This window comes from Urocampus carinirostris, chromosome 17 (genome assembly GCF_059441175.1).
Source record: "Urocampus carinirostris isolate Australia breed hairy pipefish chromosome 17, RoL_Ucar_1.0, whole genome shotgun sequence".
NCBI lineage: Eukaryota > Metazoa > Chordata > Actinopteri > Syngnathiformes > Syngnathidae > Urocampus > Urocampus carinirostris.
This window is the reverse complement of record NC_142365.1, coordinates 23430512-23458209: the sequence shown is the minus strand read 5'-3', so window position 1 is coordinate 23458209 and position 27698 is coordinate 23430512. Positions and strand designations below refer to the sequence as shown.

Here is a 27698-nt window from a genome sequence, read left to right as displayed (position 1 = left end):
TATTTCTAAAGTATAATTTTTGTTGTATTACTGTTGTAGTATTGTTGTCATAGTATTACTGTAGTGATATTTTGTAGTATTTCTGTGGAAGTATTTTTGTACTATTTCCACAGTAAAATTACTGTACTATTACTTTTATAGTATTTTTGTAGTATTTCTAAAGTAGAATTTTTGTAGTATTACTGTAGTAGTATTGTTGTAATAGAAATACTGTGGTGGTATTCTTATAGTATGTATGAAGAAGTATTTTTGTACAATTTCCATTGAAAAATGATTGCACTATTACTGTGCTTGTATGTTTGTAATATTTCTTTGGTAATATTGTTGTAGTATTTCTGCATAAGTATTTTTGTAGTATTTCTATTGTAATAATATTACATTATTTCCACAGTAAAAAGTGTGTACTATTACTAAAGTAGTACTTTGGTAGTATTTTTATTGTAGTATATTTGTAGGATTACTGTAGAAGTATTTCCAAATAAGAACTTCGATAGTATTTTTGTAGTATTTCCAAAGTACATTTTTTGTTGTATTAATGTAGTAGTTCTGTAATTATAGTATTACGCTAGTGGAATGTTTTTTGTAGTCTTTCCATGGTAATATTTTTGCAGTATTATTGTTGTATTTTTAATAGAATTTCAATAGTTGTATTTTTGGGGGGGAATTCTTTATTTTTTTTAGTATTTCCATAGCATTTTTTTTGTATTTCTGCATAGTATTTTTGTAGTATTTACATAGTGGGATATTTTTAGTAATTCTCTAGTATTTTTGTAGTATTTTCATAGATCATCTTTTGTAATGTTACTGTAGTAGTACTTTGTAGTATTTCTGGGATAATATATCTCTAGTCATTTTTTTCAGTATTTCTGTAGTAGTATTTTTGTACTATACAGTGTTCGTACAAGTGGTTGAAATTCTTGAAAATGCTTGAATTTTATTTTTGTGTTTAAAAGGATTGAAAAGTGCTTGAATTTTAGATGAAGTGCTCGTAATTGTTTGAAATTGTTGCCACAAGTCTGCTCAAAAATGACACTGACACAGCTCTCTGGTGGCATCCCCGGGACATTGCAATTTTACTTCAGTCATGATTAACGACACCTGGCATTAGTTTGTATGGCATTTCTTATTAAGTGTTTTTAGCCTCTAGGGGTTGCCCCCTAGAGGACAGGTGCATGCTACACCTAAACGGGGCACTCTGAAATGTGGGATTACGTATCAATTAAGGACATTTTTTATGGGCCGTGCAAAATACGAAGATACTAAAATGACATACTACTGTGATCTTTACCTAACACCTACAGTATACCTCAAAAACAAATATTTTCACGATTTAATCAATATCTAAAAATCATAAGTCGTGATTAATGATTAAAAATGGAGTATATAAATCATACGTACAGTATTTGTGGCTTTGCAAAATACATGATTCACACTGGATTTTTTTCTCTTTAAAAAGTACTGGAGGTATTAGAAAGTTGGCATTGAAAGTCCTTAAAAAGTGCTTGAATTTGGCCATGAACCCTAACTGTAGTATTACTGTATTTTTGTAATATTTTTGTAGAATATTTTTGGAATTATTCCATAGTCGTATTTCTGTAGTATTTCTGTTGTATTTCCATACTAGTATTTTCTAATATTTCTATTTTATTCTAGTAATATTACTGTAGTTGCATTTTTGTAGTTTTTCAAATGTAATTTTTCTGTGGTAGTATTTTGCACACAAAAGGGCAATAGCGATACAGTAGGCACCAAACAACGTTTTTATTAGAAGTACTTTATTTACTCTTATATATATTGTTATTATATTTTGATTATTTCATTCATGCTGCATTTGGCTTGCGGGCTGCAGTTTGCTCACCCCAGCTGTAGCATGTCGAGAAGTCCAACTTGACTGCAACGTTATTGCCGCACAGGCAGACACAGGCAGAAAAGCGACAGGGAGACTGTTTAGCCAACCAGGATGCAGTTCAAAAATCCGCAAAGTAGCAAAACGGCGAAAAGTAAACCACGAGGGATTACCGTACACGTAAGTAGAGACGGATTTATGTTGAATTGACTGAAATTAGTAAATAAGGTCATAAATCTAGTATATACATATGAGGGGATTAATCAGTGGAAACTTTGGGGCTGGCCATCGGCGGTCACAGCCGTCAGGTTCCCTCGAGCTTCCTGGTCCTTCTCGATGGCCTCGAAGAGCGACTTGAAGTTTCCTGCACCGAAGCCCTGAAAAATGATCACAATCTGAAGCAGGCTTGCCTTGTATGGTCCTACCGGGGCACTGTCTCAGGCACAGGGCTCAAGAATTTCTCCCTACTGATATTCTCCCTACAGTAAATAGACAACTATTAAACCAAATACTGAGAACAGGGGTGTGTTTAAAGGAGGGGTCTCCAACGGGTACCCCCTGGAGACAGTTGAGACGTCAGGGGACCTGTTCTGAAAATAGCTCAGAACAGGTCATAGTGATTTTCTAGTAAAATATTTTTTATTGGCGGACTGAGTCTACTCAACACTATTTTCAATAATTAACCTTGTAATAACATAGTAATTACATGCTAAATTTATATTTTAGAAATTCAAACAAATAAATTCCAGTTCACGGGCTTCATGGTCCCCCAAAAATATTTTCAAGTATGTTACATACTTTTAATTATTTGATTAACGGAATAATATGAGAATCTATTCATGTATTAAACAAATTCGTGTTTTGTTGATTTATTTTACAAGAAATACAACACACTTAATTACAATTTATGGGTTTTACAAAGCGAATAGGCAAAAACATTTGCATTTTTAGCTAACAATCTGGCTACATTTGTAAGCTATGTAGCTAGTTATCTTCCTAAAGTTTTAGCTATTTAGCCAGGGATCTAGCTAGCTTTTCACATTTTATCGCATGCTATCTAGCTAAAATGTCATCTTTTTTGCTATATATCAAGCTAAATTTTGGCCTCCTTTCTAGCTAGCTATGTCGTTTTTTTAGCTTTCTTTCTTGCTTATCACTCTTTTAGCTAACTATCTAGCTCCCTCCTACTCTTTTTACCTTTTTTCTTTTCTAGCTAACAATACAAGCTTCTTTTTAGCTATTTAGCAAGCCATCTAGCTAAGTTGCTATCTCAAAAATTCAGATCAAACTTACTTATTGAGTGAGTGCATTTTTAGACATGAACCAACTCACCAAGCTATACTAACTCAACAGGGTCCTCTAGCGGACAAACAAAGGATTTTCATAACTTTTCATAACTTTTGATTGAAATGGCCAAGAGACTCGCTTCTTTTTCTGAGATACTTAAAAAGACATGGCGCAACGGACCAGATCAGGCCTGTGAGCCGTATGTTTGGCATGCCTGGATTAAAGGAAGGAGCCGTTTGGGAGCCGTTCGGGAGCCGAAAGAGACAAATTTCCATCTCCAGACTTGGCGGGACTCTCGGAAGATGTTCCCGGTGATTATGAGAAACCCTCTAGGTGACACGGGAAGCCTTTTCATCTTGGCCCTTGATTGATTTATGTAGAATTGAACAAGCGGCGTCGTGTCAGAGGGCTGGCTTTAAACAGGTGTTCGGCATTCGCAGCTTCTTTATTAAACTGCAGGTGTTCGGTACCATCTATCAAGGGTGTTCATAGCCCTGGAGCTATCCAGTGAAGTGCGGTCAGGGGAGGCAAGTGAGGCTTTGCCTCACCTGTCATCATGGAAATGTAAAATTGAAAATAATCGAAATGTTTTATTTATTCAGTGTTAAAGTTCTTTCTCATGTCACTTCCAAATTTGGGGATTTTCATTTTCAAAATTGCTGGATTTCACGTTACACAGTGGTAATTCTACATACGAATGTCTCTAGTTTGAGGTTACAAAGTACCTGAACGGGAAAGTATCTGCTTTTAGAAGTCAAAACTACAGTGCCGTAGGCGCTGCCATTCGCCACTCCGAGAGTTCTAGTAACCCGAGCGTGAATCCCGGCCTGCTCTTCGCGTCTCCTTAATGCTCTAAACAGTCTTATGTATGGTAGCGCTTCTATGAGCTATCATTCACAGTGGACCCAAAGAAAGACATGAAGAAAAGTGGACAAAGGGAAAGGAATATATTGTGACTTTTTCTGGCCATCAAAACAAATCACCCGTAAATAGAAAGGTATGAAAAAGGGAGGCGTTTGTGTTGAAAAGGTTTTTAACAGCCCGTATTAAAGACAATTTGTTAAAATTCCACAAAGTCTCAGAACTCCTGGATAGACATCCCCCAGTAAAACATTTGACGAGTCGAGCTGTCGCTCATTATGATCACGTCTGCCTTGCGCAAAACCCAGCAAAAGCAGACGTCATTGAATCAGTTTTTCCAGAAACCCTAGGCATAAGACACTGTTGAGGACCAGTAAACAAAGAGGCCAGTTAAAACAAAGACACTTTTTTTTTGTTTATCTTTTTTTTTTTTACATTATGTGCCTCTTTATGTTTATTGTGCATTATTCAAATTTCAATGTGTATTTGTTTCATGTTTTGATGCTCTTTTAAGATTTATCAAAAATATAGCCTACTTTTGCGGGGCTTGGAACGGATGCGTTTGCATTCAATAGACATCTCTACTTACAAATGTTTCAGGTTACAACACTACTCCCAGAACCAATTACATTTGTACATAGAGGTACCACTGTATTATGGTTATTCGTATCAAACATATTGCTGAACGAGTGAGGCCTGCATTTCTCTGGCCTCATGGCAGAGGGCGATAGTGAGACCACAGATTCTGATGTGCGGCACTCCTCATCCCCAAACAATAGAATCAGTGATAGTACTAGCAAGATAACAGCAAGTCAAGCATCCAATCATTTTATGGGGCAGAAAATTCATCATTTTAAGTTATCATGTTTCTTAATTGTCTTAAAAAAAATAGGTGGCATCTGCCATTGTGAATTACATTGCTCACACTTTAGAATTTTTTGTCTCATAAAATCTGAAACAATGCGTTAAAATACAACAAAATGAGAAAATTGTGCGTTTAATAACCACATTATGAAAGGGAGTGAGAACGTATATTCTTAAACTTATTTGTGTGACACTAAGTAATGATAATAACTTAAGATGTAGGCCTTAAAACAGTTGATACAAAGTAATGGAAAGGGGCCAAACAAGACATAGTAGGAGTATTAAGGGGAAAAATGAAAGAAATGAAGAATCTGTACTGAATATACTCTCTGCCACCATCTCCTGGCTTGTGTAATCATTGCAGCCTCAATAAGGTCATTCATAATACGCGTGCAAGTACGTGCATTTTTTAGAGTGATCGAATAAACACTTCTTTAATATCTTTCTTTGGGTTTGTGTTGAAACAGGCCTTTTCTTACTTTCACCATTTTCATGCTACACTGACAAAAAGAAACAAAAAAGCAAGCAAGACACTCTCCATCACTCCACTAAGCCCCCATTCTCAAAACAATGTCTTCCCCCCCCAAATGACGCACCCTCCTTTAAAGCAAGTGTAAAATCCGTGTTGAACTTACATAATGGTTGTTCCTCTGGATGACCTCCAGGAAGAGGGTGGGTCTATCCTGCACGGGTTTGGTGAAGATCTGGAGAAGGTAGCCCTTGTCGTCAAAGTCAACCAAGATCTTCAATTCCTGGAAAGGAAATTCTTTTCGTGATCATAAACATCAAGACGACCGTGAATAAAAGCTAAAGTCGACTTCTCCTCACCTGCAAGCGGTTGAGGTCCTCCTTGACTTTGATCTTGGCTGTTCTGAGCTTCTCCCTCAGGGTGTCGTAGTAGGTGTCAGGTGCTGAGAGGAACTCCATCCCTCGGGCGCGCAGGTTCACAATCTTTTGGTTGTGAGGTTAGAAATGGGAAAAAAATAGCAAGGAAGGTGAGCAATGAAACACGCAAAGACTTGCCTTGTTTTGTAATTCAAGGTGTGTTGACATCCTGGAATTACAGTACCTAGCAAAAGTATTGGCCCATCCGAGAACTTTTTGTCGTATTGCCACATTTCGGACTTAAATACTTAAAGCTAAAAAGAGCTTGATAATATTTTCTCGGAATCAAAAACACGTGAGACACAATTATGAGGTGGAAGCAAATCAGTTTAACATTTTATATTATATTTACAAGGAAAAAAATGAAAAGGAGGTGTTGCAAAAATATGGGTCCCCTGTTCTCTCAGCTCAGCCTCCAGAAGTTCCCGGATAACTTCTAAATGATGCAACATCGACCTTAATGACTAACAATGACAAACAGAGTGATCCTGTGTGTCATTGAAATCATACTAATATTTTATTCCTGCAGTCCAAATTATTAAAATTAGATGATTTAGTACACTGCACAACTGCTATTTAAGGTCAACAAAAACATAGTGCCAGAAAACATCCGTAAATTATTCATTCGGAAAGAGGGACATTATAACTTAAGGGGCTTTAGTGAATTCATAATCCCAAAGGTGAGAACCGCCAGGAAAAGTATGTGTGTGTCTGTGTGTGGAGTCAAGCTTTGGAACGGATTGCAAGACGAGATCAAACGGTGTCCAACTATTCACTTGTTCAGGTTTAGATACAAAGGAACATTCCTGGCGTAATACAGAGAAGAGGAGGGTGGGGTATGAGTGGTACGGGAGATTGGGAATAGTGCGTTGAGTTAACTTTGTGTTTTTGTTGCTATTCTTGTATCATAACTGTTATTATTAATATAATTACAATTGTTGTTATATCATTGGTATATTTGGTGGGGAAGCTGAAGGGGTCGGTAATATGTAAACATTTTGCTTCTTACTACCCCTTTTCGAACATATCATGTAACGTTATTTTCTTCTTAAATTATTGTTTTTGTTCTGTTTTTATTTTTTTGTTCTCACATTCCTTCATTAGGTCTCACTTTAAATACACCTGCTCTGTGTTGGGGTCAGGGGTCTGCGAAAGGAGAACAGACAGCATTATGAAGACCAAAGAACAGAAAGATCTGAGATAAAGTTGTGGAAAGGTTCAAATCAGGAATGAGATACAAAACAACATTTACACATCTCCTGGAGCACTCTAAGAGCAGTAATATAAAAAAGAGAGAGCATAACACCACTGCAAACCTATCAAGACCTGTCTAAACCAGGGGTCTCTGATCTGGTGCTAGCCAGACCTGTTCTGATAATAGCTCACCAGTGTTGGGAAAATCGTTATTCTCTGGTAAAAGGATAGGATTATTGTAAGTTTATAATACATTAGCTACAAATATTGAGCATTACAGAGACCCTTACAGTTTAGTAGTTCCTTTCTTCAAAGAGACTCATCATCTTGTGAACCACTCAACTTTTTGCCTGAGGAGTACGACTGCATCGTCATGTTTGTTTTACTCCAGAGTGTTTGATGTTCCTTGTTTTATGATGGCATCCTCTTAATATGTTAAAGTCTCCTCTGACATCTCTGTGACTGAATTGTTTGTAATAAAATAGAGAAGGTGCTGAAGTTTTGGTCAGATAAGATTCAGGCTGAGAACTGACCCCATCCCCTTAAGAGCAATAGAAATATCTCTTGTCTCTTTTGGTGTGTAAGGTAATAGACCTAACAAAAATTATATTTCTAGTTGTGGACTGAGTTTATTTAACCCTACTTCAAAAAATCGACCCCGTAATAACATAGTAACAACATAGTAATCATAGCATGATCAGTTGTTATTTCAGAAATGCATATAAAACTGAATGCCGCCAGCGCTAAAATTTCAGACCAAACAGGGAGAAAACTAAACAGATCACCTGCAGGCATACACAGCTGAGGTGGGACAATTCGTGCATAAGACATTAATTAGTGTTACTCTGCATAAATCTGCCCTTTATGGAAGAGTAGTAAAAAGAATACAATAAAAAGGCTCGTTTGGCGTTTGCAAGAAGCCACAAACAACGTCTGGTCATATTATATCAAAATGGAACTTTTTGAAATGAATGCAAAGCGTTACTTTTGGCGTAAGAATGACACTGCACACTACACTGAAAACACCAACCCCATTGCCAAACATTGTGGTGGCAGCATCATGCTCTGGGGTTGCTTTTTCAGCAAGGACTGTGAATATTATTAGAGTTGCTGATAAAATGGATGGATGGAGCCAAATACAAGGCTATTTTGGCAGAAAATCTGTTGAAATCTGTAAAAGACCCGAGGATGGGGTGCAGCTTCACCTTCTAACATGACAACAACGGAATGGTTTAAAACTTACAATATCATGGTGTCAGAACGACCAAGCCAGATTCCAGACCTCAGTACTATAGAGCATATGTCGAAAGAGCTGAAAAATGCTGTCCACAAATTATCCCCAACAAACCTTACCGGACTTGAGCTAGTTTGTAAAGAAGAATGGGCAAATATTTCTGTCTCAAGATGTGCAACACTTAAAGAGACATACTCACGAATACTTGTGGCTGTGATTGAAGCAAAGGGGGGTTGTAAAAAGTATTAACCCGATGCTAGCCAATATTTTTGTAACGCCTACTCTTTTTTTTCTGTTAGTACAATATAAAATATTGAAAATATGTGGTTTCTTTTCAGGATTCTAGGATATATTTTGGGTATTTTTAATCTATAAGTGTCACGGTTGCCATGGCGCCCTATTGGCCCCGCCTGTGTGGCGCCACCTGCGGCTTGTTAACAGATCTGCTTTCTGTCTATTTTAAGCTCAGCGCTGTCACACTTCCTTTGTCAGCCTGTCAACGAACTTCTGCCCCACAAGACGGGGGTTTCGACTCGATCCTTTTTCTGACGGTATTTCCTGTCCAGTATTGTTCCTGTTTATTTTGTCCTGTTTAATTTAGGTTTCCAGTTTTGTTTCCGTCTATTTTTGTCCTGTTTATTATTTTCTCCAGTTTTCGGTCCCTTCTAGTTTCTCCTTTTATTTTTCGATATCCCGATTCGTTATCTATCCTGTCTGTCCCTTCCTGTCCTGTATCGACCCCATCTGTCCGATATCATCTCGGGCAATTGGAATCGATACCGTCGGTCTCTGGCTTCCTGTCTTTCCACGCCAGACCGCTGCCTAACGTGCATGACTCCCCATTCCCCATAAAATAAAAGGCTTGTGTGAGAACGTCACGCGTTTGGGTCCTGATCCTTTTCTGATTCTTGACAATGAGTTTAATATGTAATATGGCAATAAGTCAAAACGTTTTGGGGGGCCAAATCATTGTATGATGATGATGATGCAATGCTTACAGCTTGAATGATGTTGGATGTGTTGAGGGCGATGTGCTGGACGCCGGCTCCTCCGTTGTAGTCCACGTATTCCTGCATGAACGGGGGAGGCGCGAGGACCCCCAACCTGGTCAACTATTTTTTTCTAGCGTTAACCCTTGTTTGTAGTCAGACCTGTATCTGGGACTTCTTTTTCCCCACGGCAGGTTCGTTGATGGGCATCTTGATGGTTTCCTCGTAGTTGGTCACCACAATGGACCGCAGCGAACTGTACTGTGTGTGGATCTGCTTGTCATCGATGGACCAGAACCGATGGAACAGCAAGCACTTCCGATACCTGCCAAGTGGAGGGGATCAGTCTACACCAGCGGGCTGTTCTTACGGGGGCCGGACTAGTAAATGAATGTGTCCCTCAGCTGGAGGGCTGGGGGTCGTTCTGGAGGCTCACAATTGAATCATTATGATTCAGGGATGTAAGATTTAGTCATAAAACAATGATTAAGATTTAATCCCTTGTAGTGTTTATTAGAAAAGTAGCAAAATAATAATTGAATTAATTTCCACTACAGTTTATTTAATTCAGGGAAACTCATGCCGATTGCAAATTGACACAAAAGAGGCATATAAACACATGATTAATTTAATGATTAAAAAGTATTTTCTGCTTTTTTTTTAAAGAAAATGGTTTCCTAAATATCCCTGTTTGATTTCATATCTAATGTAAAACGCGCTTCTTTAAACTTCTGCAAAGACACAGAGGTGTTTTTTTATTTTAATTTTTTTAATTTTTGTGATTGTCTCTAATCCAGTGGATTAGAGAGAAAGAAAAGGAGAGAAAGAAATAAGAGCAAGAGAGGGAGAGAAAAAGAGAGAGAGGGACAAAGAAAGAGAGTAAAGGAGAAAGAGGGAGAGAAAAGAGAAAGAGAGAGAATGTAAGAAACAAAAGAGTTTAAAAGAGAAATAGTGAGAGGGGGGATGAAAGAGAGAGAAAGAAAGAAATCCAAAGAGAAATAGAAAGAGAGAAAAAGATGGGAAAAAAGAGAAGGAGAGAAAGAGAGAAGGGAAAAGCAAGAGAGAGAGAGAAAAAAAGATAAGAGAGAGAAAGTGAAAAGAGAACAAAGAAAGAAAAAGAGAGACAGAAAGAGTGAAAGAGGGGTAGAGAGTGAGAGAAAAGGGAGGAGAGAGAGTGAGAGAGACAGAGGGAGAAATAAATACAAGTACAGTGTCTTTGAGAGGCACCTAGCTTTGGCAACATCAAGGGGACATATTTCAACCAGCAGCTCGTTTTTCTCTTGCGCTCCCCTCGGCATTGTCTCGCGGGCAGTATTCAATCCCTCAGCGGGCCTGATCCGGCCCGTGGGCCGTCTGTTTGACGCCACTACTGTATAATGTTTTATGGCTTCATTTATAGTTTCTCGTATATTTCCCAGTCTAGTCAATTAAAATAGGCATAAATGAAACGTTTTGAATCCCTTCAAAATAAAAAAACCAACAAAACCCCCCCACCATATTGCTATGAAATAAATAGCATATAAAAAGATAATATACAGTATACACTATATATAAATGAATACTTACTTTAAATAAATCATGTAGTATCTAAATATATCACATAAATTCAATTCATTCATATATCAATGTATTTTGGAATTCATTTTGTTATTTATTAATTTCGTCATTATTTTTTATGTGCATTTCCGCAATTATTTTGTCGAGTATATCTGTATTTATTTGGTCGGGTATTTTATCTATATTCTATCGTGCATTTTGTTTGTATTCTATCGTGTATTTCGTCTGTATTTCATTGTGTACTTCGGCGTGTATTTTGTCGCAACGAAAATAAGGGCACAGGTCAAACTACCCAAACCTTTCACCTAGAGACGATTTTTTTCAATATTCAGGATTTTCTTTATTGGCATTAACATAAAACGCTAATGAAATTTTCTTTTCAAATGTAGCATTTATAAAAGAAGTTTACCATAGGATAAAATAAAATATGTACAGTGTATACAGAAAGGAAAAGACTATGTACATACATTCTGTGTTGTTGATTACTGATCAACCAATAGGTAAAGACCTCTTCATTTGAATAACATTTGGTTATTTCAAAATAAAAGATAAAATACCGGCTAATGTTATATGTCATGATGTAACGACAAGTAATCATAGTAATAGATTGACCGTGTCATAAATATTCAAATGTTCTTTGAACTGTGAAGTTTCACCCGAGTGTGTACGTGCTTACCAGTCCGATATTGGCACCATTTCGTTATCTGGCTGGTTTCCCACGACGTGGTCGATGAAGCGCAAACCCACTTGCGGGCTGCAGAGGAAGGAAACGAATAGGGAGAGATACTTTGATACTGGCCTGTGGCAATCATTGGTAAGAACTCTGACATCCATGTTTTTTTGTCTCCTGCTCATGAGAAAAAATATGAGCACTTGTATCACTGTGCTAAGAAGCTTCCATTGGGAACGTTTTGAAGAGATTCTGACATACAACAGAACTAAGGGTGGGCGATACCAGGAATTTTGGTATCGATCCGATCCAACAATGTAGTATCGATCGATACCTATACTTTTTGATGAGAAACGTCATGATCATTGAATAATAGAACCCTTGTCCCTTGAGCTAGTTTATTATATATATGTAATATATATATATATATATATATATATATATATATATATATATATATATATATATATATATATATATATATATATATATAAAATCTATATATATCTCATCTCATCTCATCAGCCGTACCGCTTATCCTCATTAGGGTCGCGGGGGGGCTGGAGCCCATCCCAGCCATCTCCGGGCAGTGGGCAGGGGACACCCTGAACTGGTTGCCAGCCAATCGCAGGGCACACAGGGACAGACAACTCATTCGCTCATTCACACCTAGGGACAATTTGGACCGGCCAATTCACCTGAAATGCATGTTTTTGGAACGTGGGAGGAAACCGGAGTGCCCGGAGGAAACCCACGCAAGCACGGGGAGAACATACAAACTCCGCACAGGAAGTCTGGAGCTGGATTTGAACCCACGACAGGTTCCCATGACATGAACATTGTGACCTTTTTCCACATTTCAGATTTCAAACATAAAGATTTAAAAGTGTAATTTCTTGTGAAGCATCAACAATAGGTGGGACACAATCATGAAGTGGAACACACTTTTTGGATATTTTAAACTTTTTTAACAAATAAAAAACGAAAAAGTGGGTTTGCAAAATTATTCATTGTAGCAAACTCTGTCCAGAAGTTCAGTGGGGATCTCTGAATGATTCAATGTCGATCTAAATGACCAACGATGATGAATGGAATCTACCTGTGTGTAATCAAGTGTCTGTATAAATGCACCTGCCCAGCGATAGTCTCAGAGGTCTGTTTAAAGCGCAGAGAGCATCATGAAGAACGAGGAACACACCACGCAGGTCCGAGATACTGTTGTGGAGAAGTTTAAAGCTGGATTTGGGTACAAAAAGATTTCCCAAGCTTTAAACATCCCAAGGAGCACTGTGCAAGCAATAATATTGAAATGTAAGGAGTATCAGACCACTGCAAATCTATCAAGATCGGGCCGTCCCCCTATACTTTCAGCTCATTACTGGTGTTTTTTGCCACGTGTTTCTTAAAAAACCAAATCCAATGATGTCTGCTTTTGCCGGTTTTTGACAATCCGGGGAATGCGCGAGGCAGATGGCATCATAATGAGCGATAGCCCGACCTGACAACACTTTTTCTGGGTGATTTCTTGCATGGGAATGCCACGTGTTTACAGAGCAGCAAGGGGACGCGAAGAGCATGCCAGGATTCACGCACACTAACCAAATTGGAGCGACAAAAGACGCGTACTGTACTGTATTTTCGTCTTTGTATCCTGAAAGTCCTAGGTAACTAGAGGCAATATTTTCCCATTCAGGTACTTTGTAACCTGAAACTTTTGTATGTAGACACATTTGTGAGTAGAGGTACTAATGTAATTTAAAAACAAAATCAGTAATGCAAATTAAGTGTATCTCTCAGGGTTTTCTTTTCAGGAACATTAACATGCTTACATTTTTTCTTGCAGTTTGTTGCTCTCTGTAGGGTGAGCTTTGTTCATAGTCGCCTGTAAATTTGTGGTATTGCCACAGTAGCAGACAATTTGACCACACAAATTACACATAGTATGGTCTTTTTTTGTTTTTTTGGGGGGGGGAGAAGCAGCTGCCTCTTGCACTTCCTAATTGCTTTGGTCATTTTGAGCCTTTTATGGGCGCACAGATTTGGCCCTTTCTTCTGCCTGGCAGGCAGGATGCAGCAGCTGGCCAGGTAAGGATAGGTAATAAAACTGTTACTATTAGTCCCAAACTCGGATGGTGCTACATAGAAAAGCGACGTTTTTAGGAAATAGTTGTTGGAGCCAAATATCAATCCCAGGACAATACAATCAATCTGAGTACATGTCGACATATGGATCGACCCGCCCACTTCTAATCAGAACTACTATGTTTAATCCCTTTGCCCGGAGAATTGTCTTCCCTTCTTTATCATCGCCCATGGCAAATTCCTACAGACAAACTCCCAATTTGAATCTGCTATTTCCCCAAAACACTTACAGTTGGCTTAAGAGGGGATCTCTAAACATGGGTTCTTTGTAGGCAGGCAGGAAAAGGCCTTTGTAGGGTCCCAGGTACTCAATGAATGTGTGAGTCGTCTGTCCGTACTGCATACAAACAAAACAGGAAATTTGCATCACATTTGAACTGGATTCATTGTATTTATATATATATATATATATATTCATACGCACCGTCTGCACCACGGCGTATTTCACCCTCCCATTGCTGTCCTCCTCCACCCAGGGATCCTTAACCACCACGGCTCCTCGCTGCTTGGCCGTCTGACGGAGGAAAGCAGATATTGAGTTTTTACAATTGCCTTAAAGAGACACTCTGCATTATTTGGCCACTAGATGTTGCTGTATTGTGTAGTGCAGGGGTCACCAACCTTTTCCAAGCTAAGAACTACTTTTTGTTACTAATTAGCACAAAGCGAGTATTTGGATTGGATCAATTCTATTGTCTAGGATTCGATACTGTCTTCCATTTTTTGGTGGTGCTAAAGCATGCCCAAAAACGAAATCATTTTTTAAACTCTCTTTCTTAATAAAGAACAGGATAGGCTTCAATATGATGAAAATGCTAGATAATGTTTTAAAAATGGTTCAGTCCATTTGATTTCTAACACCTCTCTCGCCCCCTCCCTGCTTCTCCTTAGCTCGGCTAGTGTCACTTGCGGCATAGCGGCAGAGTCTGTAGAGGCTCCGGTGTTCTACAGTGAGAGTATGTTATACAGTGGTTCTGTTGACCAATTTTTTCACCACCCAACACCGCAACTGTGTTATCATCAACAGATATTAGTCTTCAGTTTAGCTGCATTGAATAGAATCAACAATAACCAGCCTAGCTTAATTGTCGCATATGAGTAAGCTACGTGTGTGGACATCCTCCCAGCACCAGCATAGAAATTCACGTTTTTTTCTGTAAAAAAGCACCATGTTCAGGTGAGAGTCTATTACCCACAGTAACTAGAAAGAAAATAGAAATACAAAAACATCCTCCTAATGTATTTGTATACGGTCTTCAGTGCGATGGGAGAGAGGGGTAGAAAGGGGGGACAGGGAACCTGGAGCATCAGACAACACAAGTAACACACTCACTGAGAATGAATTGACACTGATTTTTATGATACTGAATTCTAATCTTCTTAGTATTGAAACAGTTAGTGTTTGAGAACAAAGAGCTAGATTATTTATGTATTATTTAATTATGTATTCCTTATTTAAATGACTAAATTGATATTTTTAATGTGGTTGTTGGTGGAAAGTGAGAGGGATTTAAAAAGGGAAAGGAAATGTTGGTCCAAGAACAGGTAGGATGGAGTGACCTGTGGACTTCATTTAAGCAATAGAAGACCCAAGGATTCCCCAAAAACCATCAGAAGATGTGCTTGACGAACTGCAAAACCAAAAAGTTATGGACAGGTTTGCAACCCCCAAGGCAGGCGGCACAGTTCAATCCGTAAAGTGTAGGGTGGAATTATAAATTTGGAATAGAATGCATCATTGTCAAATAGGTTCCATGCTTCTTCTTCTGTATGTGCGTGTCTGTTGGAAATAAATGAGTAAAAATTGGGCATGGCATAGTAATACTCTTTCTGCTAACCACAAATTGTGATGTTCACAAATGGGAAATGACACTCCTGAACCGTGTTGAATGATCCTAAATCACTTCAAGTGAAATTAAAAAAAAAAATCAACTGCTCTCGGAGCTCAGCACCCCTAAAGCTCTGAACCTAAAAACCATGCTGTCTTCCCATTTCAACTATCGCTATTGCGGTATAATGTTGATTGTGGATCTAAAGATTGTGTATACTATCCATTCTAACTTTCAAATGCGATCTATTTGTGTTTACATTTTGTTTGTTTTTGGCTATGCTAAAATCATTGCACTAGAGAATTCTAATCATCCATTAGCTTTCTTACACAATTAGACAACACAATGTACAATGAGAACACTAGTGTGCTGGTAATGGGCCTTGTAAGGGAAATGATGGTCTAAGTGTGCCTTTTATACTATATTCTATACTTTTACCTTTGCTTTTATACATTTATGTATACTCAATAATTGTGCAGTTGCGTTTTCGAGTATTTTTCTGGAGCGAACACCTCTAAGGTCAAGAGCATAAGCTTCCCAAGCCAAAGGAACTTTGTCCCTACAATTTGAAGGCGACTGTTGGGCTTCTTATCTGTTATCAAACAGGTGCACAGAACTCCTTTTGGCTAACCCATACAACCCAAAGACAGGAGCATGAGCTTCCCAAGCCTAAGGAACTTTGTCTCAACAATTTGGAGGCCACTGGTAATTTTCTCAAGACTCCTATCTGTTTTCAAACACAAAACTGCTGTGATGTATCATGTATTAAACTCGCACGCCATCTAGCGACCAACATCATACACTGCATTTAAATATGTGATTCCTGTCCAAACCAATCAGAATGCGCTGACATGCCCGTGTTTTATTCTATCCTCCAATCAGAAATCAATAAAACGGTAAAAGAAAGAGGCTCACGCTTCAGTCCGTGGGATTATTTTATGGCAATCCAAGAACACAATTTTGCCTTGTTTCAATGTGCTTGCTTTTCCTTAATAAACGAGTTTGATTGTAACTCAAAAGTCTCTTGATTTATCAGGACACCGTTTTGAACCTGATATTTCTTGGCACCCAACGTGGGGCTCTCAATATCCGACTGGCGGGGCGCCTGTGGGATTTTTTGTGAGCTTGGCAACTGTGGACAGGGGACCTCCTCCGAAAAGGAAAAGGAGCGTCCTAATAGCCGAAGACGGGGATGTCGCCGGTACTCCGCCACCAGGAGAGACCCCTTACAATGGAAACACTACTCTGATCGGGTAAATACAACTATTTACAATTTGATTTGATTGATTTCGTAAATCTCCGACTCAGAGTGTGTGTTATTTTCTTTTTTCTCCTACAATCTCAAGTTTTATCCTTGACAAGCCTTTATACACCTATGTAGATATCGCAACTAGAAATAGTCATTTAACAATGAATGTGTCTTATTTCTGATTAGTTTAATATTATCTTCATTGAAAAAAATGTGTTTTCCCTTTAAAAAATAAGGAAATTTCTGACCACCTCCAAACTTTTGAACGGTAGTGTATGTATGTATCGAACTCTAATTTTGAATTGTGGATTTTTAACAACAGTAAAGTATTTGTTTTCACTTTTACAGAGGATCAGTGGCCCTCCATAGACTGAGGCTACACGACAACGGATTTAGGAAATCCAGTCTGCATCCTAAACTAGGAATGTTTTCGCTTTTTAATGACGAGCCCAGAACTTGATTTGTTAGCTCAACCTTTCACTTTGACCTTGGGTTGGGTAACCAGTTCAACAAGTGCCCCAACGTCAACACTTTCACGTTTATCTCTTCAGTCTCAGTCCCATCACGTGTAACAAGTGGTCTTATATTAAAAGGATTTGCAATAAAAGGAGATGAAAGGAGATGAAAACACTTTGAACGTTACTACAATACTACATTTCAACTAGGGGTGTAACTATGTCGTTATGAGACGAGAGGGAAGATTAGCTGGTATAAATAAGTTCACGGGTGGTTTGATGGCGGCTCTCTCACTGGTATCGGGCTGCAAAAAGACGGGTTACAGACCGTCACCTTGTGAAAAAGAAATGATAACAATAAACAAAAAACATGCTGGGGTAGGGTGCAGCACATTTTGTTTTCTGTGTGTTCTTATCTTTGCTGACCTCACTGATGTTGACACAATATTTACATGGAGTCTGTGGAAACTCTGTCCACGTGTTTACATTTACTTTAGTTTTGCAACTGCATTGACCGAAACTATGGCTTCTATCGACTCTGTGGTAAAGATTTCAGAGACATTGCTGGATTATTGATAAGATGCCTGCTACAGCAATACCCAGAATTTGGTAAAATCTACTCTGATTTCAAAAACCGGCAATCGTCTGTGCATTTTTATATTAAATTTCCCCATTCTAGCTTGTAATAATATGGACTTTGTAGACCTGAAATGTGCTAAACACAGTAATCGCCATATTTAAAAATAAAGATGAATACATAAATAGACAATAGCAATGATGACAAATTACTTAATATTTGATTTACTTTTAAATTGTTTTTTTGGTTAATTTTTTTATTTTATTTTCTATACTGATTGTATTCAATATTGAAGGAAAACAAGTAATTAATGAAACTTAAGACCACTTTTAATTTGAAAAAATACTAAAAAGCAGCAAAATACATGCTACTATTGCTACCAATACAAATACCATGACAAACCTGTTTTATTTCTGTTCCAATAAAGGCAGATGTAGAAAAACAAGTACAAACTGTCAAATAATTAATGATACAATTAATCGCCAAGTACTATTTCAAAAGCTGCAACAATAGGAAATAAGAGGAATTGCTCATCACTGGGAAAAATCATAACTCTCAAATAGATCTCAGTAAGTATAGATTGGTGAAAGCAATATAAGTCTTATTAGCATTAGCTCTGGAGTCCCTCAAGGATCTGTGCTGGGACCTTAACTGTTTTTATCATATATAAATGATTTACTGTATGTAACGTATCATCGAAATTAAAATATATTCTTTTGCTGACGACACTACAATATTAGGCTCAGGTGCAAACCTAAAGGAAGAAAGTACTGTAGAAGCTAAACAGGTAAAAATGGTTTGATAAAAACAAACTATCATTAAATGTTTAAAAAACAAAGGTTATGGAATTAGGGAAATCCCAATCAGACGTTGAATAACAAATACAGATAGGTAATGTTCAAAAAGTTTAAGTTTCTCTGAAGGATTTTTAGATATGATATCAGCTGGAGACCCCATATAAAAACAATCAATACAATTTAGCAAAGAACATTGCAATTAAGAGCAGATATATTTGACCAAAAACTTCTCCATAATGAAGTTGATTTCTTGTTTTGATTTTGAATATGTCTTCCCTGCAAGGGAAATAAATGGAACAGGAGTAAGCCCTCTGAAGCTTTAGCCTACTCCCTTTGGACACATGTTAAAGTACTGTTTTATTATACTGTTTGTTTCCAAATAGTTTATTATTTCCGTTTGTTGAGTAATGATGTAATTGATGCTGTTTTGTGTGTTTGTGTTGTGCCTAAATTAAAAGCCACAAACAAACACATAAACAACTTACAACCTAATAAAAAAAACATGTTTTACTCTCATTTTATCAAGCAAAGTATGCAGTGAAGCTTATTAGAACATTAGTTCTCACTGAGAACTTCTCAGGGTCGGCGTTGAGAATTTCTTAATAAATGTTACCTCCAATGAGCCACTAGATGGCGGTATTATGCTAAAATATGTTCGTACCATGATCCATCGGGCTGTGGTTTATTGGTTTAGTTCACTGTTTCTTAATTGGTCTTACCCGAAGACCCACCATTCTACCCTAATAACAAGCTGCGACCCAAACAAGGAAAAAATGTCCACCTTAGATTCATCCAATAAAAGGATTGTGCAGGTTAAAGTTGAAATAGTAGAATACATCTATTTTTTTTAAAGAAAATGACCAAAAACCAAAACAACTTCAAGTGCCGTATGTACTCACTTATAAGTCCACGTTAAATATAAGCGACCCCCTAAAACTCCTTTGAAACAGCCACAAACACAAATACATTTAAAATACTAAATGAAGAGTATACCTAACAATTGATCACTATTTAAATGTTCAGTTAATAAAGATACATATACTGATAAAAAGCTAAAAATATTTTTTAAAATTGAACCATTTACTGTACTTTCCAGCAACGCTTCAATGGCAGACACTCATACATCATTTTCTAATTTTGCAATGGTTTCTCTCTTCGACTTGATCATTGTTATCACTGTTTACCACCTGTATTTCCCTTATATCTACCTATCTTGGGATTGATTATTATGGGCAGAAAAAGGAAATGAAACCCAAAAAATCACCATAAAATGAGATGTGATCCCTATTGGACGTGCCAGTTGAATGAACAAGCGGGGCATCATCGCCATGTACTGGTAAATAGTGTAATTGACCCTTCGATTTTTTTCTTGCCACGCTGAGAAATACTGGTTTATTTGATTTTTATGACATTTCGGTTTCTTAACACTTCAGTTTTACCTTGATTAAGTAATCACAGTCCTCCACTTGGAAGGCAATGTCTTTGGCCGCATCACCGTGCTTCATCAGGTACTCGCCCATTTCTGCAAGCACATGAAACCAAGTTCTTATGATGCATACATTTCATATTGTTATATCTATTCTTTTCCTCAAATGCCTTTACAAGGTTCTTGCCTTTATTTCCAGGGTTGAGTGCGGATTCAAATGCAAATATGATCTGTTTGAAGTATACAGCAGAGTTTGAGTAAAGATTGGAGAAAATAGAATAACGCTTCATATCAAAATCATGGGCAACAAAGGAAAAGTGATTCGCAGGATAGGTATTGGATGCGTTAACTGGTTTATTTTAACAGCTGACTGAATGCAGTATTACACCTGAATCAATTCACCACGCTACACAAACCCAAGTGGAAGCAATGACAAAATATATAATTTTGCCCTTAAATGTTGTACTGGTTTGACGCTGATAAGAAAGTAATGTGAAATAAAGTTGTTAGCAGTGCATGGGCAATGGGATTAGAGAACATTAAACTACTAGGCTAGGCCTACTAAAGATGAGAATATAACCCTTAATACCCTTTAGCAAGCATTTGGTTTGCATTTATTTAAAAAAAAATCATAACGTTTCATAGAAATCACTCAGACACTCGGTTCTTTTTTTGATATACTCAGAAATTCATGGCACGCCCAGATTAAATCATCCAATGGGCCGAGTGAGAAGTTTGACATCCCTGATGTAGAAGTTCCTGTACCTTGTCTTGGCGGATGACATGTGAGACCACCTCTCGGCTGCCAGTCTCCAAACCTTTGTAGGCCAGAGGCTCAAAGCCCATTTTGTCACAGTAGAAAGATGCAGCCTGCAAGGCGGGACCAAAAAGTAGTAGTTTAGTGCCCACTTGTTTGTTACTTTTTCTTTGTTTTCCATTGCCACACCCGGTTTCTATTTTTATATCTATTTTTTTGTTTCTGGTTTCTTGTTTGGACAGTTTGTTTGTACTTTAGTGCTTTTTTTCCATTTCCAATGTTGGTCTTTGTTCCCGGCTTGAACTTTGCCAGGTTTAGTTTGGAGACTTTAATTGTTTTGTGCCCCTTTGTTCGTTTGTTACATTGTTTCTGGTTTTGTTGATAAATACCCTCCTTTTATAACCAGATTTTTAATATAAAATATTTAAAAATGATAGTTTATACCAAAATGTGAAAATAAATGAACTATAATAAGCATATTCTATTCAAAGGCAAATCTTATTTTTTCTAATGAACTGATGAGTCCCCATTCATATTATTTCCAAAAGCAATGAGTAACATCACTGTAAATCTATGAATTAAATCCCTGAAATCCCAATCCAGCGACGCAGCAACCTGCTCACCTATTAACTTTTTGTTGTCCTGCTTGTTAAAATATTCTATTTGAGATCTTAAAATATTGAGCCTGTGAAATAATGAAATAAGCTTAGAAATGGGGTCTCCAAAATTTTTCAAGCTAAGAGCGACTTTTTGTCCCTGTTAGCTGAAATAACAACATATGTTGTTATTAATATGTTGCTACTAAGTTATTACCGGGCTATCTATTGCAAATAGGGTAAATAAAGTCAGTCAATCACTAAAAAAATAATTTTACAAGAAAATCACAATCACTTGTGAGTTATTTTCAGAACAGGCCCCTCAGCTGTCCTTAGGGGGCACACTGTTGCCTGCGGGCACCACATTGGAGACCTGTGGTTTAGATGATAGGATTAAATGTATACCCCTTTTCTACTACATGTTATTGAAGTATAGTAGCCAACCCCCTTACCTTTTGGAAGAAAAACTAAATCTAATAATAAATCCAAAACCAAACAGCTGATCTTTACGCGGGACCCAAAAAATAATGTCGGAATCTACTGACCTGCTTGGCATTGCCAACCCAAAAGGTTATATGATGGAACCTGAGAAATTTTCCCCTTTCATGCTAGAAAGAAACAAATGTTTTTTTTAATCCTCTGACATCAATGAGTACATTTTGATCTACATTTGTTTTTCTTCATAAGGAGAAAGTTTGGGCTTTAAATTATTGCAACTTACCTTCTCCCCTTTATCAGTGTAGCTTGTCTAAAAAGAAAATTGGGTTAAGGGTTATGACATCACCAAAATGTGCATAATTTACAAAAGATTTCATATTTCTTAGCGCTTTTGCATCATGTTCATTGAGTGCGATAAGCTCACCATGTCTCAAGTACAGCTTCAGTTCAACGAGAGCAACATCAAAAACCGTTGCTCGGGTCCGTGTTGCTGATAAGTACTGACCTGAGAGCGGGCCTTGATTGGTGGATTGCGACCTACACCCTACTGTCCAGTGTCCTCCTCCTCTTTGCGGAAAAATGCTTATCGGCCACCTATCTACAATCGATTCACAGACCCGGAAAACTGAAGGCAAACCTAGGTGGTATGGAGACCCAGTGGCGGGCAGTGCATTTCACAACTCGGCCTTCTGTGATGGATCTTTGCTGAACGAACCAGCTTCATGAGCCAGCTCATAGGAGTGAACAAAAGGAGTCGGCTCCTTACCAATTAAGAGCCATTTCCCTCTTGGAGGCTCTTTTTCTTTTAGGATTAGTCAGATTGCATGTTTTTTCAAGGATTCTATATTGCTGACTTAAAATTCCAGGTTTTGTAAGGGTGGTTTGTCATGATTACTGATGTAATCCACCTGTGCCCGCTCATTTGGCGCCAACCGCCGCGGGTTCTGATTGGCTCCCTGTCACTACTTGAACCCAGTCCTGTCTGTCCCCTGTTGTCAGTCCGTCTGCGAACCTCAGTATATACTAGGCAAGCCTTTTTTGACCCTGACTCCCACCTGTCCAGTTTTTGCTCCCATCTTTCTCAGGATACGACCTGTTTTGCTCCTGACCACATCTGTTCTCCCGTCCCAGCTTACGTCCTCTTTTTGTCCCCGACTACGTCTACTCTTCCGTTCTGGCTTACGACTCGTTTCCGACCCCGACCACGCCTTGCTCTCCCAGTCCCGGCTACCGACCCGTTTTTTCCGTCCCTGACCCCGCCATCACTCGCTACAGAAGATCCTCTTATGTGTTCGGATCCCAGTCCAAATCCGAGAGCGACTTGCCTCCCGCGTCCAGCGAACACCGGATCGTGGGCGCAGCCCTTCCTCTTTCTTTCAATAAAGCTTGTGGTAAACATCACGCAATTGGGTCCTGTTTCTGTTCTGGTCCTGACACAGTCTTGGTGTGGACCCTCTCTCCCCTTGTATGGAAACGAAAGCGGTGCCGTCACAAATCTATCACCCGGTTTTTATTCCAGTTATATGCAGATAAATTATTTTTTAATCAATCTTAAGACCAGGTTTTTTTTTGCATTACCCAAATCAAATAGTAATATCGCATGCCTTTAGGGGGTCTTTTTTGAAACACGGTGCTTTTATAGGTCTTGGGTATAGATAGAATAGAATAGAATAGAATAGAATAGAATAGAATAGAATAGGTCCTCCATGTCACCGCCAACTTTTGTAGTGGCTGTTTATCGCCCCCGGGACCATACTCTGTTTTCTTAGATGTATTCTCGGAACTGTTGTCTGACCTAGTAACCTATGCACACAAAATTACAACTATTGGGGTCTTTAATATCCTTATGAATTCCCCTCTTAGTTCGCTTACTGCTGTGTTTTAGTCGCACATTGATACAATTGGTTTTAATCAATTCATTATTAGGGCGACTCAAAAAGATGGGAACACACTGGATTTGGTTATGACTCGAGGAGTGTCACCTTCAAATGTGATGGTGTTACCAAATACTAACGCTATCTCTGATCATTATTTAGTTACATTTGAGGTGCTGGCTAAATGTTGTATTTAAGGAACTAAAGGATTTTGCAACCACAATATCTGCCCTGCTACCATATCTGGCCTCTTGGATGTCTTACGGGGGATAATTGCGTAATTTACTTTTATTTAAGGTTTCTGTTGACTCGCTTATGATTGATTTTAATGCTGTCCCGGATTCTGTGACGCCCCTATGACATAAATCGCGACCAAATAGATGCACGCCTTGGTTGACTGAAAAAAACTAGATGAATATAACTATGTTGCAGGAAATTTGAACGGATATGACGTGCTTGAGGTTTTCCGTCAGAACTGGTGCGACAGCTCACTGAAGTCCAAATCCATCCTTGCCTCCGCTAAAATAACCCATTTCACTCAGGCAGTGTTCATTTTACCTCTGAAAAGTGATGGGTCCCAGGGACTCGCATGCTCAAAAATCTATGGGTCCCAACAGAGATCTATGGGTCCCCAAAATATAGTGTTATCGCGGTTGTAATTGTAAATCAGCGACAAATATATAATATAAATCTATATATTCATTCCGTTTTAATCATCACAGTTTATTGGTAATACAAATCAGTTATCACTTCAGATTTTTCAGTTCACAATATTGTACACTATACAAAATAATATTGCTGAAATATTTATAAATCCATGCAGTTTTAATCATCACAGTTAATTGGTAATACAAAGCAGTTATCACTTCAAATTTTTCAGTTCATATATTCTTCGTGGTTTGCTGTCCCGCCATAGTTGTAATGCCTTCTCAAAGTCCAATCCATTATCATCCTCCCCATAGCGTAACCAGGAGTATAATTTAGTCCATTTTGGCAGAAAAGTCCTTTTCTTCCTAGTATTCTTTTGTTTATTTTCTTTCGTCGAATCGTTCGCTTCAAAACACGTGTTTTCCTTGCCTTCGCGGTCTTCTGAAGAATTTCTTCACCCTTTTTTCGTGCCGGAATTATTGCCGTTGTTACCACTTTCTGTGTTATGTTTCGACTTATTACCGACACTGAAGAAATGACCAATTTTTTGTTGATTTGCACCTAATACCAACTGTTTTTTCGGAGGCATACTTGTCTTTCACTCGACAACCGCCACAACAATGACATCATCTCGAAGCAACAAGATCTTGTTTGCCAAGACCAAAACAACAATGGCGATGGCGGATCTGCCTGACGAAAAGTTTGGAGTGCGGTAAATCTTTGTTAAAATTTAAAAAAAGTAATCAGGTAATAATGACAATTTGGTGTCAAAAACGATGCGTCCCAGGGACGCACGTTGATTTGACCCAATGCGTCCCCAGCAAAATTGATGCGTGTAGGATGCAGGGACGCGGGCAAACGAGAACACTGCTCAGGTAATCTTCACCACGATGGACAATTACAGGGTCCGCATTTCAAAACATATAATGACTTTTCGCACGTCATCTATCCCCAGTACTCTTGTGGATACGATCCAGCGCTCTCTCCACCGCAATCTAGGTTCGATTACCATTGCATCCAATATTGCAATTGTTATCAGCAACTAATTTCGACTTATCAATCAATGCACAAGACTTTTACAGTGTAAAATAAGTCATTGTTGGCGTCTATAGCAATCAATGAAGAATATCAAAGAAAACACCATTAATAGCAGTGGGTGGTAGATGTTAGGGTGTTTATCTTGATGTTTCAACGTTGTTTTATGTGTGCGTATAAAAAGTACTTTAGCTTTTAATAATAATAATAATAATAATAATAATTTCCTTGTATTGTCATTCTGTGTAACAATGTACACAGAACGAAATGTCGATTGCACCTGACCCGTTGTAGCGAGCCGATGCAGCCGCAGCCAACAGAGGGCGCCGCCGACCACTTTTTAAGTCTTAGGAATGACTCGGCCGGGGCGCGAACCACCGACCTCCCAGTCTCAAAGCGGGCGCCTTACCATCTAGGCTACTGAGCTGGTTAACAGTCTTTCTCAACTTAAACTATTGACCCTTCCAAAAAAGTTTATTTTTGTGCAGGGAAAATGCGTGGTGATGACACTGAGAACAACTGTCCTGTAATTGTCCTTTCTTCTGCCGCTAGAGGACGCAATTATGCATGACATGGAATGTTGTTAAATAAACCTTTATTCGTTTATTTGGTTGGACTTAATAATTGTGAATTAGTTTGATTAATAAATCTAAAAGTATGGTTGATCTTGTTAACATAATGTAGCTAAGTGGAACATATTATACGTGATTTTGGGAAATTTTGTGTTGAGGTCGACTACTTTCGAACCAAACATCATAATGCAGGCATGTCAAAGAGTTGGATGATTTAATCCGGCCCGCCACAAATTTCTGAGTAGGTATGTCAAAAAAAGAAGTCAGTCTATATGTAGTTTCTATCAAAGATTGTTGAAAATAAATGTATATCAAATGCTCTCTCCAGTCGCTAGAGGGCCATGTTGAGTTTGTATAACGTGTTGGTTCAGGTATAAAATAGCATTCACTCAACTGTGAAATTAAAACAGTTACCACATTAAATGACAAACATAAACATATATTTTCTCGTCGTTTGCGAATAAATGTGTGGTAATTAAAAAAAAGTCATCTAATGTGCGTAGTCTGATCAGATAATAGTCTGTAGTTTGTAATAAGCGTTGGTCTGTGCAACCCTTTGAGACTCCTTGTGATTAAGGGCGTCACAAATTAAAATGACTCGACTTGACTTGACTTGGATGGCAAAGCATAATACTAAAAAACAATGCTAAAATTTTAAATTTGACATTTTTTATCAAGCTCGATGGCTGGATCTTGCCCCAGAGCCAAACTAAGTTTGACATCTCTGGTTTAATGTCTAGAAATGGTACTTTGGAGCTTTGTAGGTCAGTTCCCGGTAAATTCTCCGATGCCAGCAAAATTTACTCATGCATGTGATGGGAGCAACACACGATCGCTGTATAAAATCAAATGCAATCGTCTCTGCATCCGGATTGCATTTATCTAAGAGAAAACCTGCTGCCATAAAGATTACAATGCTAGTGTCGTTTTCCTCTTACGGCTTGATAGCAAATAAATGTTGGATTAACTATTAATCCAAGCGATGATAAGTGATTAAAGACTTGATAATGAATACAATTATGAGTAGATGCAAATATCTATTCAACCCAAAAAAACTTCATATAATGTACAATACAGTTCATTCGTTTAGCAATATTTAAGTTATTGTATAAAAACATAGGAAAATACATATAACAGAAATATAGAATGGGTTATTCGATTATGGAAAAAAAGCTATTAGGATAGTGCCAAATACTGGGAATCTGTCACGGTTGCCATGGCGCCCAATTGGCCCCACCCGTGTGTCACGATTGCAATGGCGCCCAAATTGCCCCGGCTGTGTGGCGCCAGCTGCAGCTTGTTGACAGATTGGCTCCCTGTCAGTATTTAAACTTTGTCCTGTCAGTCCCCTTTTCTCGGTCCGTCTGCTAATCTCTGTTTTTACAAGGCAAACACCTTTTCGTCTGCCCTGTTTTTTTGCTCCTGTTTGTCTCCCACTACGATCTGTTTTGATCTCGACCAAGTCTGTTCTCCCGTCCCGAATAACGATCTGTTTTTATCTCGACCACATCTACTCTCCTTTCCTGGCTTTCAACTTGTTTCCGATCCTGACCACGTTTTTGCTCTTCTATCCTGGCTACTGACCCGTTTTTTCCGTTCCCGACACCGCCATCGCTCGCCACGGAGGTCCCACTTCCACGTTTAGAGCGACCTGCTTCCTGCGTCCAGCAATCCCCGGATCATGGGCGCAACCCTTTCCCTTCTTCCCAATAAAACTGTGAGAAACGTTACGTGAGTGGGTCCTGACAGGAATCAAGAACATAGAAACAAAAATCCAACGTGCTAAAATGTGAAGATATAGTGAAACTTAAATCCCTATTATTAGTATATAAAGCAATAAGCACCAACTCCTTATAAATGTTTAAAGGTTGTTTCTCTATAGAGCAGACACTCATTGTCTCATGGGGAATCCATAA

At 38.4% G+C, this 27698-nt stretch overlaps 1 protein-coding gene across 1 annotated transcript; it reads right to left on the bottom strand.

Annotated features, from left to right (window-relative positions):
* Positions 1-1737: 1737 nt before the first annotated feature.
* On the bottom strand, positions 1738-22196 carry hpda (4-hydroxyphenylpyruvate dioxygenase a). The gene is made up of 14 exons (XM_088320943.1): positions 22159-22196; positions 21937-21963; positions 21761-21823; positions 20628-20732; positions 20050-20092; positions 19876-19958; positions 13954-14043; positions 13760-13866; positions 11394-11471; positions 9323-9485; positions 9170-9241; positions 5687-5809; positions 5494-5610; positions 1738-2223 (listed from the first exon to the last, which is right to left on the bottom strand). The coding sequence occupies exons 4-14, from the start codon at positions 20706-20708 to the stop codon at positions 2110-2112; spliced, it is 1071 nt and encodes a 356-aa protein (XP_088177069.1). The 5' UTR covers positions 20709-20732; positions 21761-21823; positions 21937-21963; positions 22159-22196; the 3' UTR covers positions 1738-2109.
* Positions 22197-27698: the final 5502 nt, after the last annotated feature.

Coding starts and splice junctions, on each gene's coding strand:
- hpda (XM_088320943.1), bottom strand. CDS start 20,708: ATGGGCTTTGAGCCTCTGGCCTACAAAGGTTTGGAGACTGGCAGCCGA. Junction 19,959..20,049: donor ACTCAACCCTGGAAATAAAG/GCAAGAACCTTG, acceptor ATGTGCTTGCAG/AAATGGGCGAGTACCTGATG. Junction 5,611..5,686: donor AGGACCTCAACCGCTTGCAG/GTGAGGAGAAGT, acceptor TTTCCTTTCCAG/GAATTGAAGATCTTGGTTGA.